Source organism: Hypanus sabinus, chromosome 18 (genome assembly GCF_030144855.1).
Source record: "Hypanus sabinus isolate sHypSab1 chromosome 18, sHypSab1.hap1, whole genome shotgun sequence".
Classification (NCBI taxonomy): domain Eukaryota; kingdom Metazoa; phylum Chordata; class Chondrichthyes; order Myliobatiformes; family Dasyatidae; genus Hypanus; species Hypanus sabinus.
In genome coordinates, this window is record NC_082723.1 from 27,467,168 (window position 1) to 27,489,453 (window position 22,286).

The 22,286-nt window shown below is 46.7% G+C and overlaps 1 protein-coding gene across 1 annotated transcript in view; it reads right to left on the bottom strand.

The window, feature by feature from the left end:
* Positions 1–18,692, bottom strand: part of adgrd2 (adhesion G protein-coupled receptor D2) — a 240,705-nt gene extending 222,013 nt beyond the window's left edge. Inside the window, exon 1 of the mRNA XM_059943735.1 lies at positions 18,061–18,692. Coding sequence (XP_059799718.1) covers positions 18,061–18,692 — 632 coding nt within the window. The remainder of the gene's footprint in view (positions 1–18,060) is intronic.
* Between the last annotated feature and the right edge of the window lie 3,594 nt (positions 18,693–22,286).

Below are 22,286 nucleotides of genomic sequence, written 5' to 3' on the forward strand. Positions count from 1 at the left end.
ACGGTTACTCCTGGCACTGAATTCTCATCAACAACCACTGGTAGAACTTTCAATCTTGGACTCCTTCATGTCACGAAGCACTCCTTGAAATCGCATCTTCCAGTTGGATCGGTTCCTAAGGCCATCTCTCCATCTCCCACCAAAAAAAGCCCTGAATCCCACCTGCGTCCGTCACTAATCTCTCTCGACCGGCTGACACAACATTCCTAAGTTGAACATTGTAGACCCTTATCTTAACAGAAACCAAACATTCTTCCAGCAAGGCACATTGCTTTAACAGAAAACTACAAAATGAAATACTCCACAGCATTAGCAGTATAAATCTTAACCAAGATGTTATACAGTACACTTACAGTCCCTAATGACCCAACGAGCCCACACTGCCCAGTTTCAGCCACGTGACCACGTCTTTGGAATGTGGGAGGAAACTGGAGCAGACGGTGGAAACCCGGGCACTCCTTACGAACAGTGATGGATTCGAACCTGGGTCGCTGGCACTCTGATAGCATCACACTAACTGCTGTGCCACCGTACAGTGGAGATATCAGAGGTAAGTTTTTTTACATAGTGAGTGGTGGGTGCTTGGAACACACTACTGGGGCAGTGGTAGAGACTCTTTGACAGGCACATGGATGAAAAGAGGTTTGTTTATTTTGCGACCCAGTGCACAGGAGGCCCTTCTGGCCCTTTGATCCACAATGCCCCAGAACCCGACAATCCCAATTAACCCTAACCTAATCACAGAACAATTTACAATGACCAATTAACCTATCTGGTACATCTTTGGATTGTGGGAGGAAACCAGAGCTCCCAGGGAATACCTATGCATTCTACGGGGAGGACATAAAGAGACTCCTTACGGGACAGCCGCACAATTGAACTCTGAACTTTGAAATGCCCCGGGCTGTAATAGCGTTGACCTAATGTGCACATGTTAAATGGTAGGTCACTGGCTGTGTATGAGGGAAACGTTAGATTGATCTGGAAGTAGGTTGAATTGTTGGCACAACGCCATGGGCAAAGGCCTGTACTGTGTTGCAATGGTTTATGTTCTGTGCTCTCCCATGCACTTTTAAAGCACTTTTCAAGCTAGTGTGGCAATAATAGAATGCTTCAATAAGATGTAACAATCAAGCTCCCTCCAGTGGAGGCAGTGCTGTGTCATCGGTGGCATGAAGCAAACTTTGGAGATCCATACTCAGGCGAGTGGATGATAAGCTGATGCATGAAGGTAAATGTGGCAAAGAGTCAGATTTCAAAGTTCTATTATCAAAGTACAGATATGTCACCATATACAACCCGGAGATTCATTTACTTGAGGGCATACATGGTAAATACAAAGAACCAAAAAAAGCAATAATAAATAAATAAGCAATAAATATTGAGAACATGAGATGAAGAGTGAGTCCATAGGTTGTGGGAACAGTTCAGTGATGGGGCGAGTGGAGTTATCCCCTCTGGTTCAGGAGCCTGATGGTTGAAGGGCAGTAACTGTTCCTGAACATGAGGCTCTCCTGTACTTCCTTCCTGATGGTAGCAGTGAGAAGAGAGCACGGCCCCGGATGGTGGGGGTCCTTGATGATGGATGCTGTTTCCTACAGGTGGCATTTTTGCTATTTCCGTAACATTTGACTGTTTTGTACAAGGCCGAGTTGCTAGCTCGACGTTCAACTCAGCGCAGATGGAAAGCGTACAAGGAGCTGGTCGGATGTGAACTCGGGGCCACCTCACTGCCGGCCAGTTCAGCGTTCCGTGTAAGTGGGGAGGGCTTTACCTGTGATGCACTGGGCTGTACCTTTTGTTATTTTTTCCATTCAGGGGCATTAGTGTTTCCATACCAGGCTATAGAAGTTTGTCTAAGTTTAAGAGGACATGCCAAATCTTCACAAACTTTGAAGTAAAGGTGCTGCCGTGCCTTCTTGCAATGCCACATATTCCCCTGCATTTCTGACAACCCTGCATAGCACTATCCTAAAGACATTTGTGGAGAGATGGGGTTTTGGGGGATGTGTGCCACAATGCAATAAAAATGTGACTAACTCAGGATAAACACAAAAGATTCTGGAAATCGAGAGCAGCACACATGAAACACTGGAGGAACTCAGCAGGTCAGGTAGCATTTGGGAGAGGAATAAATGGCCAAGGTTTGGGCTGAGACCCTTCCTCAGGACTGGAAAAGAAGGTGGGAGGACAAGCTTAGGTAATCTGTCTATGCAAGTTAGGCCTCTTTCTGTGTCGCATCTCTCTGTGACCCTATGCACAGAGCATGCAGTAAAATGGCTTGCCGAATTCAGATTAAATTATTAGTCACAGTAGCACAGCAGACACTGTAACGCTGTTACAGCACCAGTGATGTGGGTTCAATTGCTACCAAAGTCTGTTGGAGTTTGTTCAGTCAGAATCAGGTTAATAAGGAGCCGCACAGTAGTTGGTGGTTAGCATAACGCTACTTCGGAGCAGGAGATCTGTGTTCAGTTTCCACCTCTACCTGTACGTTCTCGTATTTATTTAGAAATGCAGAGCAGAATAGGCCTTTCCAGCCCTTTGAGCCATGCCACCCATCACCCTAAACATTTTACCCTAAACTAATCAATTAACAATCACCATTTAACCTACAAACCGGTACGTCTTTGGACTGTGGGAGGAAACCGGAGAAAATCCACGCATTCCACAGGGAGGATGTACAGAGGACAGCAGGATTGAACTCTGAACCCTGAAGCCCCAAGCTGCACTAACGGCTACACTACCCCATCACCACTTAGGTTTTCCCCGGCTGCTTCAGTTTCCTCCTACATTCCAAAGATGTACGAATTAGTAGGTTAATTGGTCACATGGGTGTCATTGAGCAATTTGGGCTCATAGGCCGGAAAGACCTGTTACCATGCTGAATCTCTAAATAGTGACTGAAACCAAGGAGGAATAAACTCTTCTTGGGCTTCCAGCCAGGTCCAAGTGTTGATTTTAACCAACATTTTGATGACAAACTCCACCATCTTCATCAGGGATGATACCTGGGCATGTCTATGCAGTGGTATGCAGAGTATGATGCACCATCAATAACTCATGGAGACTGGAAGTGAACAATAGGCTTTTACTAACAGCGAAAAGGGAGCACGACATGTCGAAGACTGAGGGAGGAGCAGTGCCTCCAATCGCCTTTATCCAGGGGTCTGTGGGAGGAGCCACAGGAGCAGTCAGCAGGGGGCGTGTCCAGACAGGTATACATAGTTTACCACATTCACCCCTCCTTTGTTTTAACAGAGAGTCCCCACGGGGCAAAGTTTCTGACAAGTGTATTTACAGGTCAAGTCTAACATGCAGCCGAGTCCGTCGCTGCGATCTACGTAGCACCGGTGGTGATTGCACCGGTGCCGGTGGTCGTGTTGGCTCCGGCCTGACTTGAGGTGCCGGCCCGTTAGGCATCAGTAACCCCTCATGCGTGTGCGAGGCGCCCGGTATGGGAGTGTCGTGAGGAGTCTGTGTAGGGCTTGGTGTGCGCTGTGTCTCGTGGGTATACACCTCGGTGGGTACGGGGTTCATAGTCACCGTGGAGTCTTCGGGGCAGTGGTCTGCTGCTCCTGCGGGCGCCAGGTCCCAGACGGAGACCGTGTCCTCCCGCCCAACAGGTAAGACCACGTAGGCATACTGGGGGTTCTCATGTAGAAGGTGAACCCTCTCGACCAGCGGGAAGTATTTATTGCTCCTCACATGTTTCCGGAGCAGCACTGGCCCTGTGGATGTCAGCCAAGCCAGTAGGGTGGTCCCGGTGGCAGACTTCCTGGGAAAAGAAAATAGGCGTTCGTGAGGGGTGGCATTGGTGGACGTGCATAACAGGGAGCGGATGGAGTGGAGTGCCTCAGGGAGGACCTCCTGCCAGCGAGAGACCGGCAATCCCTTTGATCTAAGGGCTAAAAGTGTGGCCTTCCACACTGTGGCATTCTCCCTCTCCACCTGTCCATTCCCCCGGGGATTATAGCTCGTGGTCCTACTAGTAGCAATACCTCTAGCCAGCAGGTACTGGCACAGCTCGTCACTCATAAACGAGGACCCTCTATCACTGTGGATATAGCAGGGATACCCGAACAGAGTGAAGAGCTGGCGCAGGGCCTTTATGACGGATGTGGCAGTGGTGTTGGGGCAGGGGATGGCAAAGGGGAACCGCGAGTACTCGTGGATTATGTTGAGAAAGTAGACATTGCAGTCGGTGGAGGGAAGGGGTCAACACTCAGCCGCTCAAAGGGGCGGGTGGCCTTGATAAGTTGTGCCTTTTCAGGACGGTAGAAGTGCGGTTTGCACTCAGCGCAGCGCAGCGCAGACCGTCCTGATTTCCTCAAGGGAGTACAGCAGGTTCCGGCTTTCACGAAATGGTAAAATCGGGTGACCCCCCGGGTGGCAAAGATCTGCATGGAGGGCGTATAGCTGGTCGAGCTGTGCGCTGGCTCACGCTCCCCGGGATAGGGCATCAGGGGGCTCATTGAGCCTTCCAGACCAGCACAGGATATCATAGTTGTAGGTGGAGAGTTCTATTCTCCACCTCAAAATTTTATCATTTTTGATTTTGCCCCGCTGTTGGTTGCTGAACATGAACGCAACCGAGCGCTGGTCGGTCAGCAAGGTGAACCTTTTGCCGGCGAGATAGTGCCTCCAGTGCCTAATAGCTTCCACTATGGCCTGGGCTTCTTTCTCCACCGCGGAGTGCCGAATTTCAGGGCCCTGAAGGGTATGAGAGAAGAATGCTACTGGCCTTCCTGCCTGATTGAGGGTAGCAGCCAGCGCGAAGTCGGAGGCGTCACTCTCTACTTGGAAGGGAATGGTCTCGTCCATAGCATGCATTGCTGCTTTGGCAATGTCCCCTTTAATGCAGCTGAAGGCCGTGCGGGCCTTGGCTGAGAGGGGAAATGTGGTGGACTTGACCAGGGAGCAGGCCTTGTCTGCGTAGTGAGGGACCCATTGGGCGTAATAGGAAAAGAAGCCCAGGCACCGTCTGAGGGCTCTGAGGGTGGTGGGAAGAGGGAGTTCCAACAGGGGGCGCATACGGTCGGGGTCAGGGCCAATAACCCCATTCTCCACGACATACCCAAGGATAGCAAGTCGGGTGGTTCCAAACACACACTTGTCCCTGTTATAGGTTCAGGTTAAAAGCTCTGGCCGCTTGAAAAAATTGTTGGAGGTTAGTGTTGTGATCCTGCCAGTCATGACCGCAGATGGTGATGTTATCCATATAGGGAAACGTGGCCTTCAGTTGGCACTGGTCCACCATCCGGTCCATTTCCCTCTGGAAGACAGAGACACTATTCGTGACACCAAAGGGAACGCGCAGGAAGTGATAGAGACTGCCGCCCGCCTTGAAGGAGGTGTAGGGGCGGTCCTCTGGGCAGACGGGGAGCTGGTGGTAAGCGGATTTCAGATCTATGGTCGAGTACACCTTGTACTGAGCTATCTGATTGACCATATCCGCGATGCGGGGTAGGGGGTACGCGTCAAGCTGCGTGAACCTATTGATGGTCTGGCTATAGTCCACGACCATCCTATTTTTCTGCCCGTTCTGAACAACGACCATCTGGGCCCTCCAAGGACTTGTGCTTGGCTCAATGATCCCCTCCCTGAGCAGCCGCTGCACCTCCGACTGAATGAAGGCCCTGTCCCCCACGCTGTACCTCCTGCTTTTAGTTGCCACAGGTTTACAGTCAGGGGTCAGGTTGGCGAACAGCGGTGGGGAGGGATCTTGAGGGTGGAGAGGCTGCAAGTGGTGTCAGTAGCGCAGCTGTCGGTATGGTGCTGGGTGGGATGTGTGGGTCAGTGTGTGTGTGTGTGTGTGGTCAGTAGCGGGGTATATGACGAAGTCCCACAAAACTGATGATTTCTGACAGTGATTGGTGGGAGGGGCCCGTCATACTCCATTGTCACACTTTTCAGGTGGCTCTGGAAGTCGAGCCCCAATAGCACAGGGGCACACAGTTGAGGCATGACCAGTAATGTGAAGTCCCGATATTCTGTGCCCTGCACCACTAGTGTCGCTACACAACCCCTCCCCCCGGATGTCTATTGTATGTGAACCAGAAGCCATGGCGACTCTCTGGCTTACCGACCATGTCACGAGTCCGCAGCGTTGCACCGTGTCCGGGTCAATAAAACTCTCAGTGCTGCCCATGTCGAACAGGCAGCTAGTCCTGTGCCCCTCCACCAGGATGTCCATCATTGACCTTGCGAGCTGGTGTGGAGCACTTTTGTCGAAGGTCACGGAGGCCAGAGTTGAATCGCCGTCTTGGTCCGGCGCGGTGGGGTGCCCGGTAAGCACCTGTGGGTCATAGTTGGTGTGAGGTGGCGCCGACCAAGATGGCCGCCCCCATGCCTCGCTCGCGGTTTGGACTTACAGGCCTTGGCGAAGTGGCTCCTCTTGCCGCAGCTGGAGCAGGTAGCTTCTCGGGCCGGACAGCGTTTTCGGGGGTGCTTTTCGAGTCCGCAGAAGTAACACTGTGTGGACTTGCGACTGGCAGCAGCCGAGGTCGATTCACCGGTGGGTTGCGGGGTCTTCACGGACTGGCGACTGGCAGCAGCCGAAGTTGATTTGCTGGCGGGTTGCGGGGTCTGCGGCATCCAAGGGGCCGGCGGGAGATCGCGCGCATGGACAGCGGCAGCATCGTGCAGAGCGGCCTCCAGCGTGTCGGCCAGCTCGATCGCCGAATGTAAGGTAAGATCGGCATTTTCCAGCAGCCGCTGGCGTGCGTACACTGATCCCTGTGACAAAGGTGTCTCGTACCAGGAGCTCCGCATGTTGTTCCGCCGTCAGTCCCCTGCAGTCACAGGCCCGCACGAGCGTCCGTAGGGCCCGGACAAACTCAGTGCTCGACTCGCCAGCCCGCTGCCGCCATGTCGCTAAGCAATGTCTTGCGTAGACAGTGCTTACCGGCCGCAGGTATTGTCTTTTGAGGGTGTCCATCACGCCCTGGTAGCTCGGTTGGTCCCTGATCATGGAGTAGACCCATGGACTGACCCTGGAGAGGAGAACTCTGCAGGCTTCGTGGCGGGCTGAATCTCCTCCAGGTACAATTCAAAGCATGCTGGCCAGAGTTTGAAAGCATTGCTGGTTTCCTGGGATTGAGGGTTGAGATCCAATCTGTCTGGTCGTAAAATGCTCTCCATGATTTAAAAACGCTGTTAGTAAAAATGATACACCATCAATAACTCTGGGAGACTGGAAGTGTACGATAGGCTTTTATTAACAGCGAAAAGGGAGCACGACATGTCGAAGACTGAGAGAGGAGCAGTGCCCCAATTGCCTTTATACAGGGGTCTGTGGGAGGAGCCACAGGAGCAGTCAGCAGAGGGGCGTGTCCAGACAGGTATATATAGTTTACCACAATATATACCCCTGTTATCTATCCCTCTTGATCAGTCTGTCTTTATCCAATCAGGTTTCCGCTGTTCCATCTTGTTTACAACCATATTCTAGCTCTTACTTAGAGTGAGACCTTCATCATTGTTAAAATCCTTAATCTCTAGTCTTATTTCAAAAGCTTCTTTCAGCAGGCAGTCCCAAAAACCATTGGTGTGGCACAGTACTGTAATTCTGCGTCGTCAAAGTCAATCCTGCGGTCATTGCGTATGCAACGTTGTGCTTCCGCCGTTTTCTCCAGAAAACCCAAATGGATATGCCTCTGTCCTCCACGATGTGCTTTGCACCGTACACCTAAGCTAGGATTTGAGCTTCCTCACGGGTTTGTGGATGGTGATTCAGGATTCTGGCGATCCTTCCAGAAACCATGGAAACGTAGGGAAGGCAGATGACTCGGGACGGCTGGCGTTTACAGGATTCCCTGCGAATGCAGAGCAGACAGGACGCACGATGGAAACCTCATCAAGGAGCGCAGGAGGTGTATCTGTTTGGATTACCTGGAGAAGTCAGCGATAGCAGAACATTGCATTTGCAATGGTCGCAGGATTGACTTCATGCCGCGCCAGTGGATTTTGGGGCTGCCTGGTCACGGAAGCCATTGAAATAAGGCTAGAGAATAAGAACTTTTAAACAAGATGGGACAGCAGAAACCTGATTGGTTGAGGACTAACCAATCAGGAGATGACGATGGTGGAGATTCTCTTTGAAACGTTGGATAAAATTGATTTCTGGACCGGGCTGGAAGCCTGAGAATGGTTTATTTGTCATGTACACTGGGAAAGCATTAGGTCCTTTTTGAAACCAGGGAGGCAAGTTCTGCCAGGATCCGCGGTATGTGTTTTGGAACAGGCTGAGCTGTTCTTTCAGAGTGCAGTTATGAGGGAACCCCCTTGATTCAGTGTGGAAACCTGAAGAACAGATCCCCATTTCTTAAAGAAAATTCATGAACCCAAACACATTCTGCTGGTCGTCTGATGATTTTAATTTTATCCATTTTATTCTCAGGGTCCCAATTAAAGTTATTGGTTGCTTATGCTAAGTTTAATCAGCGGAATTTAAATTCCCCGGCTTCAGTGCTGGGATTTGAACCTCCCCAGATAGTTATTCCAGAATTGTAGCACAAGAGAATGATCCATACTCCACTGCAAAGCCTTTCATCAAAGATGATAAAGATAGTCATCACTCTGTCAGCCCCTTGGTGTTTTAAGTTGAAAATTTCATTTGCAGGTGCCTCCGGAATTAGTTCTCAATTGCCCTGTTTTTTGTTGCATTAGTGGTCTGGTTTAGAAGTTCAGATAGAATCAGAGAGTACTAAAGTGCAACAACCAGGTCCTTCAGCCCATCTAGTCTGTGTTGAACTTTTATTCTGTCTAATCCCATTGCCCTCTATGCCCCTCCTATCCACATACTTATCCAAATTCCTCTTGAATTTGATTTTTATTTTATTAGAGATACAGTGTGGAACAGACCCTTCCCGCACACCAAGTCGCACTATCCCACAACCCACTGATTTAACCCTGTACCTAACACAGGACAATTCACAATGACCAATTAATCTACTAACCCATGTGTCTTCGGACTGCTGGAAGATACCAGAGCACCTGGAGGAAATCAACGCATACAGGGGAAGAATGTGCAAACTTTCTTACAGAGGGCACCAGAATTCAACTCCAAGCTCCAATGCCCCAAGTTGTAACAGTGTCGCTACTGTGGCATCCCAAAGTTGCAATTGAACCCACATCCACAACTTCACTGGCAGCTCATTCCACACTCTCACCACCCTCCGAGTGAAAAAGTTTCCCCTCATGTTCCCCTTAAACTTTTCACTTTTCATCCTGAATCCATGACCTCTAATTTTGTTTCACTCAACCTGATTGGAAAAATCCTGCTTACATTTACCGTATCTATACCTCTCAATTTTGTACACTTCTTTAAAATCTCCCCTCATTCTCCTAAGATCAGGGAATAAAGTGCTAACCTATTCAACCTTTCCCTATAAATCAGGTTCTCAGGTCCTTGTAAATTTTCTCTGCATTCGTTCAATCTTATTGACAACTTTCCTGTAGGTAGGTGACCAGAACTGTACACAATATTCCAAATTTGGATTCACCAAAGTCTTACATAATTTCAACTAACATCCCAACTCCTGTACTCTGTACATTGATCTATGAAAGCCAATGTGTCAAAAGTTTCCTTTACGACCCTGTGTACCTGTGGCACTACTTTCAAGGAATACTGGAACTGAATTCCCAGATCCCTCTGTTCTACCACACTCCTCAGTGACCTAACATTCAATGCGTAAGCCCAATCTTGGTTTGTCCTCCCAAAGTGCAACACCTCACATGTGTCTGCATTAAAATTCCATCTGCCATTTTTCAGCCCATTTTTCCAGCTGGTCCAGATCCCTTTCTTGTTGTCTACTATGCCCCCAATTTGGTATCATCCCCAAATTTGCCGATTCAGAAGGTTCAGTCATTTGGGAATATAGATGACAAACAACAATGGACTCAGTACCAATCCTTGTGTCACAGGCCTCCAGTCAGAGAGGCCACCATCTATTACCACTGTCTGGCTTCTGCTAAGCCAATGTCGAATCCAATTCACTACTTTATCCTGAATCCCAAGCGACTGAACCTTCTGGACTAGCTCCCCATGTGGGCCATCATCAAGAACCTTGCTAAAGTTCATGTGAACAATGCCCACTGCCTTTCCTTCATAATCTTTTCAGGTAACCTCCTCACAAAACACTTATAACATTGGTTAAACATGACCAAACACAAAACCATGCTTGCTATCTGATCGTGATCATATTTGCAGGAGACACTAAACTAGAAGAGGTTGTAAAGTGCTGTGGAACTTCCTAAGAATGAGAAAGGTGCTATGTAAATGCAAGTCTTTTTTTTTGCAGTATTCTAAGACGATAAGGTATATTTGAGGTGGAGATTTAGCATTCAGATTTAATATCACTGACATATGTTGTGAGATTTGTTGTTTTGTGACTGCAGTGCATTACAATACATAATGAAAACCTATTACTTACAATTATATATATATATATATTAATTAAATACGTAGTGCAAAGAGAGGCCATAAAATACTGCAGTAGTGTACATAGGTTCATTGTCCATTCACAAATCTGATCGCGGAGGAGAAGAAACTGCTCCTAAAACACTGAATGTGTGTCTTCAGGTCCCTTGATGGTGGCAAGGAGAAGAGGGCATGTCCTGGGTGGTGGGGCTCCTTACCGATGGATGCCGCCTTTTTCAGGCATCACCCATTGAGGACGTTCTGGGTGCTGGGGAGGCTAGTGCCCATAATGGAGCTGGTTGAGTTTGCAACCCTCTGCAGCTTTTTCCCAATCCTGTGCAGTGGCCCCTCGATGATGCAACCAGTTAGAATGTGCTGCGTGATACATCTGTAGAAGTTTGCAAGAACTTTTGGTGACATACCACGTCTCCTCAAACTCTTTGAAAAGCACAGCAGGACATTTTTGTAAGGGAAGCTCTCAGAAACATCTAAACAATTATGACCCAATCATTAATTTGTTTGATGTCAACCAAAAGGAAGGTATTGATCAGGATTTCAGTGGGTGACTATTCTTTGAAATGCCACCATAAGTTCTTCTTAGTTCATCTCAGAGACAAGGCGAGGGTTCTGTTTCAACCATGTTGAAACCCTTCAGCACAGCAGGTAGTGTAACACTTTGCAGAGCTAGCGATCGGGTTTCAACTCCCACCACTCTCTGTAAGGAGTCTGCACATTCTCCTCATGACCCTGTGCGTTTTTTCCAGGTGCTCCTGCTTTCTCCCACATTCCAAAGACATATGGAATAGTGCAGGCTAGTGAGCTGTGGGCAAGCTAGGCTAGCATCAGAAGCTAGCGACTCTTGTGTGCAGCCCGCAGCACAGAATTGGACTGCGTAGGTCATTTACACTAAGTGATGCATTTCACTATATGTTTCAACGTACGTGTGACAAATAAAGCTATTTTTAAAATCTAATCTATAAATGTTTTAAATCCTTGTCTGAAAGACCATGCCTCTGAGCGTGCTGCACTCTCCAGGTTCTGAACAGGATCATATATCAACATTACTGCTCGGCAATGTCTTCAGGGAGGATGAGACGGCGAGGATTTGGCTGAGTTCCAGTCATTCCCTTGCAGTTAAACGTTCACACATGAAGATCTGGCCATTACCAAAACTGGAACTACACATTAATAATTGCACAAAAGGGGATTGGGAGCAAAGTAAGGGACTAAGTCTACAATTGCTTACTGTTCTGTGCACTAAAATCGAAAGTTGAATCTGAATTTAGTTTGGTTTAGAGTTTAGATTTACAGCACGGTTACATGTACAACTATGCAATCCAACTATACCCACATGACCGATTAAGCTGCTGACCAGAACATTATTGCAATGTGCAAGGAAACCAGAGCACCCGTAGGAAACCCACAGTCATGGAGAGAATGTACAAACCCCTTACAGACAGCAGTGGGAATTGAACCACTGTTGCTGGTGCTGTAACAGTGCTACACTAACCAGTTCACTAACATGACACCCCAAATAGTTACTCTTAACTAGAGACCATCAGTCTGTTCATCAATATTGGGCTCTATGAATACAACACACAGAATGCTGGTGGAATTCAGTGTGTCCAGCAGCATCTATGGAGGGAATTAGTTGAAGTTTCAGGCCAAGACACTTCATCAGAACCTGAATTATTGACCAACCATTTTCCTCTGTTGGTGCTGCTTGGCCTGCTGAGTTCCTCCAGCATTTCAAAGTCAACGTCTGCTCTCTGTGACCACTTTATCAGGTCCACCTGTACACCTGCTTGTTGATGCAAACATCTAATCAGCCAATCATATGGCAGCAACTCAATGCATAAACACATGCAGGCATGGTCAAGAGGTTCAGTTGCTGCTCAGGCTGAATGTCAGAATGGGGAAGAAATGTGATCTAAGTGTCTTTGACTGTGGAATGATTGTTGGGTGCCAGACGGAGTGGTTTGAGTATCTCAGAAACTTCTACTCTCCTGGGATTTTCACCCACAACAGTCTCTAGAGTTCACAGAGAATGGTGTGAAAAAACTAAATAAAAATCCAGTGAGTGGCAGTTCTGTGGATGAAAACACCTTATTAATGAGAGAGGTCGGAGGAGAATGGTCAGACTGGATCAAGCTGACAGGAAGGTGACAGTAACTCAAATAACCACATGTTGCAACAGCGGTGTGCAGAAGAGCATCTCTGAATACACAAGACATCGAACCTTGAAGTGGACGGGCTCCAGCAGCAGAAGACCACAAACATACACTCTGTGGTCACCTAATATAGTAGTCACTGAATATATTATCATAAAACAACAAATTTCATGACATATATCAGAGATAATAAACTTGATTCTGGTGCAGTTTTTAGATAATAAATACAGTAGTTAATATTTTACTCAAAGACTCTATTTGAAGAAATAAAAAGCTTGGAAACCTACCATTGTAATATTTGCTGGAATGAGACCATAAGACAAAGGAGCATAATTAGGCCATTCGGCCCATCAAAGTTCAAAGTATATTTATTATCAAAGGATGTATGCATTATACAAACTTGAGATTTGTCTCCTTGCAGGTGGCCACAAAACAAGAAACCTGAAAGAACTCATTTAAAAAAAGACCAGTAAACAGTCAATGCACAGAGAGCGGGATAAGACACAAATCGTGCAGACAATGAAAAGAAGCAACAGCATTCGAACGAAAGTGAGTTCATTGACACGAAGCCTGGAGCAGCCGGAGTAGGCCCACAGCCTCAGTCCATCAATTCAGCTCCACCATTCCATCATGGTTGACTTATTATCCCTTTCTCCTGCCTTCTCCTCATAACCTTTGATGCCCTGACTGAGCAAGGACCTATCAACCTCCGTTTTAAATATACCCAGTGACTTGGCCTCCACAGAATTCCACAGATGCACTAATTAATGCAATTACATCTTTCGACATAGCTGATTGTTAGGCTAACCAGCGGAAGGCTTAGTTGCTGAAGACTACTGCATTCTTTCTGAGTCAGCAATTACAACAGTGGCTAAAAGCGCAAACCACATCATCCATAACATTCTTTGGCAGGTTATATTGCCCAGTGTAAGCAAAGAGAGCAATCCACCACAACTGGGTGGTAACGGTCAAATAGTCCTGTTCTGGGAAAGCAATTTTCACTTAGGACTGTTGCAGCTTTCGGGAAGCAGGGAGAATGGATATCGAAAGATCAGATTGGAAGCTTGAGGTTTTAAATTGTGAGGACCTAGGAAATTCTATGAGATTACAACTCCTTTCTTTTCTCCTTTGCCCATTACGTTGCTGACTCTTAGGGCGGCTGAGAAGTTCCTCCATCTCTGGTGGTGTTCACAGCACAGAATGAGAGGCGATCTTATTGAAACATATAAGATTGTGAAGGGGCTTGATCGGGTGAATGCGGGGAGAATGTTCCCAATGATGGGTGAAACGAGGACTGGGGGCATAATCTTAAAATAAGGGGATGCCGTTCCAGGACTGAGATGAGGAGAAATTACTTCACTCAGAAGGTAGTGGGGCTGTGGAATTTACTGCCCCAGAGAGCTGTGGAAGCTACTACACTCAATAAACACAAAACGGAGATAGACATTTTCCTGGATAAAAATGGCATTAGGGGATACGGTGAGCGAGCAGGTAAGTGGACATGAGGCTAGGTTTAGATCAGCTATGTGATCTCCTGGGCCAGTTTTCGATAGCCTGGATGGGTCGGAGAGGAATTTTCCAGATTTTTTCTCCTCAATTGGCAAATCGTTTCTTTTCCCCCTGGGTGATCACATGGGTTTGGGCGGGATGAATAATAAAATAAAATGGGCGGCATGATGCCCTGTTGGTTGGCACTGTTGCCTTGTGGGATTCGGTGAAAACTAGAGTTAAGATTGGATCAGCCATGATCTTGTTGAATGGCGGAGCAGGCTTGAGGGGCCGATTGGCCTACTCCTGCTCCTATCTCTTATGTTCTTATGTTCCCTCATCGTGTCAGTAACTTCAAATTACAAGATCAAGTTCAGATTTATTGTCATCTGTCTCCATGTATATACAGCCAATGTTCTTTCAGACTCTGGTGCACCCACAAAACGTATCACAAACAGCACTTAAAACAAAATATGATCATAAATAAGTTAATAAAATATAACTTGAAGTGCATGTTGTGCTTAGCATGGGTAAACAGTCAACAGCTCACTGTCCTGGTGGTGAGACCTTATGGTGGTGATGACAGGGTATTCATTAGTCTCACAGCCTGAGGGAAGAAGCTGTTACCCAGTCTGGCAGTCCTCGTCCTGATTCTCCTGTACCTCCTTCCTGATGGTAGTGGGTCAAAGACATTGTGGGGTGCATCACAATTACTGAGATTTAATTCTGGAAAAAATACCAGGCCAGAGGGAGCAATGAGAATTGTGATTTATGCACAGTCAAAACGAGAGAGCATACTCTAGGTTTAAGGTTAAACACAAGAGACTCTGAAGATGCTGGAAATCAAGCACAACACGCACAAAATGCTGGAGGAGCTCTGCAGGTCAGGCAGCATCTATGGAGAGGAATAAACAGTTGATGGTTCAGACTAAGACTCTTTACCAGGACTTGGTGATAGGTCTCAGCCCGAAACACCAAATGTTTATTTATTTCAATTGACACTGCCTGAACTGCTGAATTCCTCCGGCATTTCCTGTGCTTTGCTACAGGTTTAAGGTTATAGGGTTATTTATTCATTTTTTTATTATTCAACACAGAACAGGAAAATTTACAATGACCAATGATCAATTAACCGGTACATCTTTGGAATGTGGGAGGAAACCCACACGCTTCATGGGAAGCAAATACAAATTTCTTATAGGTGGTGTCAGAATTGAACTCAGAACTCCGATACCCCGAGCAGTAATAGCGATGTGCTACTGTGGGTTAGGTTGAGTTAGGTTGAATAGGTTAGGACTTTATTACCTCGAGCATAGGAAAAGAGTCATAAAAAAGACACAGCTCTGAAACAGGCCCTTCTGCCCATCTAGTTCATGATGAAACCATTTAAGCTGCCTACTCCCACTGACCTGCACCAGGACCATAGCTCTCCATATCCCTACTATCCATGTTCCTATTCAAATTTCTCTTAAACGTTGATATTGAGCTCACATTTTTTTAATCAAAATATACTTTATTCAAAAACAAAATTAGGTACAATAAACCATTCAATGACTCTCAGTCCTTTACAAATGTTTTTATTACAGTCTTTACACTCCCACACTTTTGCCACCCACGTGGCACTCTGTTATTCCATATTTACACACACTTGTTCAGGGGTATACACCCCGGCCCCCCACCCCTCAACTCCCCTAGACTGTGATCCTTCCCCACCCGGCCCTTGCGGTGGCTGCACCGAGTTTGAGTGCGTCCCTCAGCACGGACTCCTGCAGCCATGAATGTGCCAGTCAGCAGCATTCCCCCACGTACATCTTCATGTGCTGGTAGACCATCAAGTTTCCGGCTGACCAAAGAGTGCCTTTCACCGAGTTGATGATCTGCCAGCAGCACCGGATGTTTGTCTCCATGTGCGTCCCCGGGAACAGCCCGTAGATCAGAGAGTCTTCTGTTACACAGCTGCTGAGGATGAACCTCGACACTGTCCCTTCTATCCTCCTCCACACCTTCTCCACGAACCCACAGCGAGCTCACATGCACCACTTGTGCTGGCAGCTCGTTTCACACTCTCGTGACCCTTTGAGTCAAGAAGTTGCCTTTCATGTTCCCCTTAAACTTATCACCTTCCACCCTTAACTCATGATCTCCATTTCTAGTCTCACCTAACCTCAGTGGCAAAAGCCTGGTTGCATTTAGTCAATCATGAGAGAAAGGGGAAAATTTGGTAGGAGTATACAAAATTATGAGAGACGTAGATGGTAAATGAAAACAGGCTTTTTCCACTGAGGGCGGATGAGAGTAGAAATGGAGATCATGGGTTAAAGGTGAAACATTGAAGGGGAACTCAGAAGGTGGTGTGATTGTGAAATGGGCTGCCAGTGGAAGTGGGGGCTTAAAAATGTTGTATTGGGAACAGGAACTTAAAATCAGGTAAATAACTTGAATAATGTTTGATGCTTGTACTTTGATGAATCAAGTCTTTTTTTTAATTTTGCAGTTGGCATAATTAATAGTACCTACAAATTAAAAATGTAAATATCAGCAAAAAAATTATGCAGCTTTCTTTCCAATTAAGGTCTGCCGAAGAAATTAATAACTGGGTTGATTAATTACATTAAAGAATGGATCACAGATGCTCCACAAACTTGCCTCAGGTCTCCATTGCAATTACTTTGTTACTTGTGAAATTGAAATGATCCCTCTTTATATTGGCCACCCGCCCACAGGAATTGCACTCACATATTACAAAGCTTGCATTGTGATTTAATTTAACAAGCTGCATTTAATGTTACTTCACTGTATAAACATCTCAACACTCAGCATACAACAATACACAGTTCCCATTGGCAGCTCACAGTGGTTAGTGTTCTATTATCCTGAGTTTAGTGACCTTCATCTTTACTAAGACAAATATGTTCCTGTGAAACGCTCGATTGTCAGTCTAACATTTTTATCACTTCACAGTTTAATAGTTCCCATGAAGAAAGTTAAATTCATTTATTGGGATGTTCCTTTGATAAACTGGGATTTCTAAATGTTCTTTTGGATTCTGGGATGAAGATGGGAGAGCACCAGTCTGCCCACTGACTGAAGGAATGGAGTTGAGTAAAGATGCATAGCAGGGGTTTCTTTTGAAACACACACTAAATGCTGGAGGAACTCAGCAGGTCAGGCAGCATCTGTGGAAATGAATAAACAGTTGACGTCTTGGGCAAACCACACACTCATCCTGGACCGGAAGGAAGGGGAGGAAGACACCAGAATGAAAAGGCGGAGCGGGGGGAGTGGACAGCTAGAAAGTGATTGGTGAAGCGAGGTGGATAGGAAAGACAAAGGCCAAGGACTGGCGAGGAAGGAATCTGATAGGAGAAGAGAGCAGACCATGGGAGAAAGGGGAGGAGTAGAGGACCCAGGCGGAGGCAACAGGCAGGCAAGAGGACAGAGTGAGGAACAGATGAAGAGGGGAGGTTAAATCTCTTCTACCAGGAGAAAGCAAAATTGCACCATCATGCTGGAGGCTACCCAGATGAACTACAAAGTGGTGCTCTTCCACCCTGTGGAGGGCCCTATCCAGGCACAAGAGGAGTCCATGGCACAAGCACGGGAATGGGCATCAAAATGTTTCTTTTTATTTAATAAGTGAAAACTATGAGACTAGCGAACACAAGTAGGGTAAGGCCACTCGGCCCTTTGAACCTGTCTTTGTCTGATCACCTTAATAGGTAATAATATATTAACTTCTGTCTTGATTATACAGCAACTGAGGCAGAACTGCCTCGGCTAGAAAATTTCATAGATTCACTATTCTAGGGTGTGTACACATGAACTGAGATGATGATTAGAAACCCTACCCGCTTTCAAGACAGATAGGTAAATGATTAAAAGAGAAATAGAAATAAAGAATATTGGAATATTTTGGCACAGAAGGGGGTCCTCCGTCTCATCGTGCCCTTGGTAAAGGGGTCCTCCATCCTGTCGTACCCTTGGTAAAGGGGTCCTCCGTCCTGTCGTACCCTTGGTAAAGGGGTCCCCCGTCCCGTCGCGCCCTTGGTAAAGGGGTCCTCCATCCCATCGTGCCCTTGGTAAAGGGGGTCCTCCGTCCCGTCGTGCCCTTGGTAAAGGGGTCCTCCGTCCCGTCGTGCCCTTGGTAAAGGGGTCCCCCGTCCCGTCGTGCCCTTGGTAAAGGGGTCCTCCGTCCCGTCGTGCCCTTGGTAAAGGGGTCCCCCGTCCCGTCGTGCCTTTGGTAAAGGGGTCCTCCATCCCGTCGTGCCCTTGGTAAAGGGGTCCTCCATCCCGTCGTGCCCTTGGTAAAGGGGTCCTCCATCCCGTCGTGCCCTTGGTAAAGGGGTCCTCCGTCCCGTCGTGCCCTTGGTAAAGGGGGTCCTCCGTCCCGTCATGCCCTTGGTAAAGGGGTCCTCCGTCCCATCGTGCCCTTGGTAAAGGGGTCCTCTGTCCCATCGTGCCCTTGGTAAAGGGGTCCTCCGTCCTGTCGTGCACTTAGTAAAGGGGTCCTCTGTCCTGTCGTGCCCTTGGTAAAGGGGTCCTCCGTCCTGTCGTGCACTTAGTAAAGGGGTCCTCCGTCCTGTCGTGCCCTTGGTAAAGGGGTCCTCCATCCTGTCGTGCCCTTGGTAAAGGGGTCCTTTGGCCTTGCATACCCATGATGGCCAAGGCAGAAGAATAGCCACCACAATTAATTCAAATGGTTCTTGGGCTACAGCCTATTATATCCAGTCAGGTTTTGGCCTCCACTGCTCTCTCTAGGAGTGAGTTCCAGGTAGCCACCACCCAGTGGATGGATAAAGACATTTTATTTTATTTTATTTTGAGATACAGTATGGAAATGGCTTTTCCGACCCAATGAGCTGCAACACCCTGAGTTAGATATGGCCCTTGTAGCTAAAGGGATCAGGGGGTATGGAGAGAAAGCAGGTACAGGGTTCTGAGTTGGATGATCAGCCATGATCATACTGAATGGCGGGGCAGGCTCGAAGGGCCAAATAGCCTACTCCTGCACCTATTTTCTATGTTTCTATGTTAACCCCAGCCTAATCACAGGACAATTTACAATGACTAATTATCCTACTAACCAGTACGTCTTTGGACAGTGGGAGGAAACCGGAGCACCCGGAGGAAACCCACAGGAAAGATGTACAAACTCCACACAGTTGGTATTGGAATTGCATTCTGAACTCCAATGGCCCGAGTTGCCACGCTAACCTCTACATTGTCAAATTGGAGATGGTTTCTTTGCAAGAATAAGACTTTCATGGTAAATGATTCTGGTAAATCTGGGTGGCTTGGTCGTTTAGCAATTAGTACATCACTTTACCATGCCAGCAATTGCTGATTGGAGTTCGATTCCTGTCGTGTCTGTAAGGAGTTTGTATATTCTCCTCGTGGCTGTGTGGGTTTCCTCCGGGTCCTCGAGTTTCCTCCATGGCACGATAAGATGGACTCGACCTCACCAACTGTCTTGTTATCATCTTGCACCTTATTGTCTGCCTGTGCACCTTCTCTGTAAAACTTTATTTTGCATGCTGTTTTCCTTCGTACTATCTCAATGCACTGATGTGGTGAAATGATCTGTGTGGATTGCATGCAAAACAAGGTTTTTCACTTTACTTCAGTACATGTTATAATAATAAACCAACTAACCAACTTTCCATCTGATCTACATCCTGCTGCACCCTTGGACAGCCTTCCATCCTCTTCACAACATCAGCTTCCATGTCATCCATTGACTTAATAATCATATCTCCTGCATTCAGATCCAAGTCATTAATACAAACAGGGGCCACAGAACCGATCCCTGTAGTACACGGTACCACCATAGTGTGGTGAACTACATATACCTGTCTGGACACCACCCCCCCCCCCCCACTGACTGCTTCTGTGGCTCCTCCCATGGACCTCGGTATAAAGGCAATTGGGGACACTGCCCTGGGCTCAGTCTCCAGGATGTAGTGTGGTGGTCAATTGCTGCTTGTTCTTTCTTCCAGCCAATAAAAGCCGATATCTCGCCTCACATCTCAGAGAGTATTGATGGTGCATCACATAGTGTATCAGTTAGCACAACACAATTACAACTTGGGGCATCGAAGTTCAGATCTAGTGTCCTCGGTAAGGAGTTTGTACGTTCCTCCCCGTGAACCACATGGTTTCCTCTGGGTGCTTCAGTTTCCTCCCACAGTCTCAAAATGGTTAATTGTTCATTGCAAACTGTCCTCTGATTAGGTTAGGGTTAAAATAGGAAGGTTGCAGAGTGATGTGGCTTGTTGGGCTGGAAGGGCTTGATCTACACTGTATCTCTAAATAAATAAATAAAATACATCACTGGTCACTGACTTCCAGTTAGAAGAGCATCCTTCCACTGCTAAACCTCTGTCTCCTATCAGTAAGCAAATTTGAGATCATATTTGCCTTAAACTTTCTAGAGCAGTTTATCAAAGGCCATATAGACCAGGCATTCATGAGACATACTGAGAGGCCTCCTTCCCTTTCTGATTCTCATAGACCTTGATCCTCTTACGGTCCAAAAATACAGAAACCTTAACATAGTCTAGGATTTAGCACCTACACTCTACAGATTAGAGAATTCCAAAGATTAAATTAAGTTTAGTCCATTGGTTAGTGTAAAACTTTACAGTAAGATTGGGGTTCAATTCCCACCATAGTTTGTAAGAAATTTGTATGTTCTTTCCATCACTATGTGAGATTCCTCTGGGTGCTCCAGTTTCCACTCACATTCCAAAGATGTATGGGGTAGGGTTAGTTAATTTTGGGAATGCTATGTTGGCACTGGAAGCATGGCAACTCTTGTGAGTTTCCTCCCTTGAACCATCTTGATTGTTGACACAAACAAAGCGTTTCTCTGTGTGTTTTGATGTAGATGTGACACATAAAAGAAGTATTTGTCATAACTGGAGTTCTTCGGGGATACAACAAGTGCAATGGATAGAGGGGAACAGTTGGACGTTATTTACATGGATTTCCAGAAGGCGTTCTGTAAGGTGCCACCAAAAAGACTTATCCATTAGATAAGGGTGCATAGAGTTGGGGGTGATGTATTAGCATGGATAGAGGATTGGTTAACTAACAGAAAGCAAAAAATTGGGATACACGGGTGTTACTCTGGTTGGAAAATAATGGTGAGTGGAGTGCCGCGGGGTGGGTGCTGGGCCTGCAACTGTTCACGATATATTAACGATCTGGAAGAGGCAACCGAGTGTAGTGAATCTAAGTTTGCTGAAGATGATAAATTGAGTGGAAAAGCAAATTGTGCAGAAGATATGGAGACTCTGCAGAGAGATATAGACAGGTCAAGTGAGTGGGCCAGGGTCTGGCAGATGGAATATAATGTTGGTAAATGTGAGGTCATCCATGTTGGAAGGAAAAATAGAAGAGCAAATTATTATTTAAACTGTAAAAAAATTGCAGTCTGCCGCTGTACAGAGGGACTTGGGAGTGCTTGTGCATGAAACACAAAAGGTTGGTTTACAGGTGCAGCCGGCTATCAAGAAGGTGAATGGAATGTTGGTCTTCATTGCTAGAGGAATTGAACTTAAGAGCAGGGAGGTTATGCTGCAACTGTACAGGTTACTGGTGAGGCTGCACCTGGAGTATTGGGTGCAGTTCTGGTCTCCTTACTTGAGGAAGAGGATATACTGGCTTTGGAGACAGTGCAAAGGAGGTTCACCTGGTTGATTCCAGAGGGGGTTGGACTATGAGGAGAGATTGAGTTGCCTGGAACTGTAGCTGCTAGAATTCAAATGAATGAAAGGAGATCTTATAGAAACAGAAGGATGGTGACACTTGCAGGCCGCCCCTAGCACATCCTCGGATTGTGTTGGTTGACAGCAATGACACTTTTCACTATACATTTTATTATTACATGATAAATAAAGTTAATCTTTAGTCACACATACTTGTGCATCTGACAATAACCTCAACCTTCACTTCGATCAATAGCATTTGTGTCACCTGAATGATCTTAGTATTGACCATAGAACAGACGTTGCTCTCTCCCAACCCTCTTTACAACTTAAAGCACACTTGTTTTTCTCAATTTTCCATACTTCCTCAGGAGTCTGCAAAGATTCGGCATGTCATGATAAACCTCGGCAAACTTCTGCAAATGTGTGGTAGAAAATGTGCAGACTGGCTGCATTATGGCCTGACATGGGACACCAATGTCTTTGAGTGTAAAA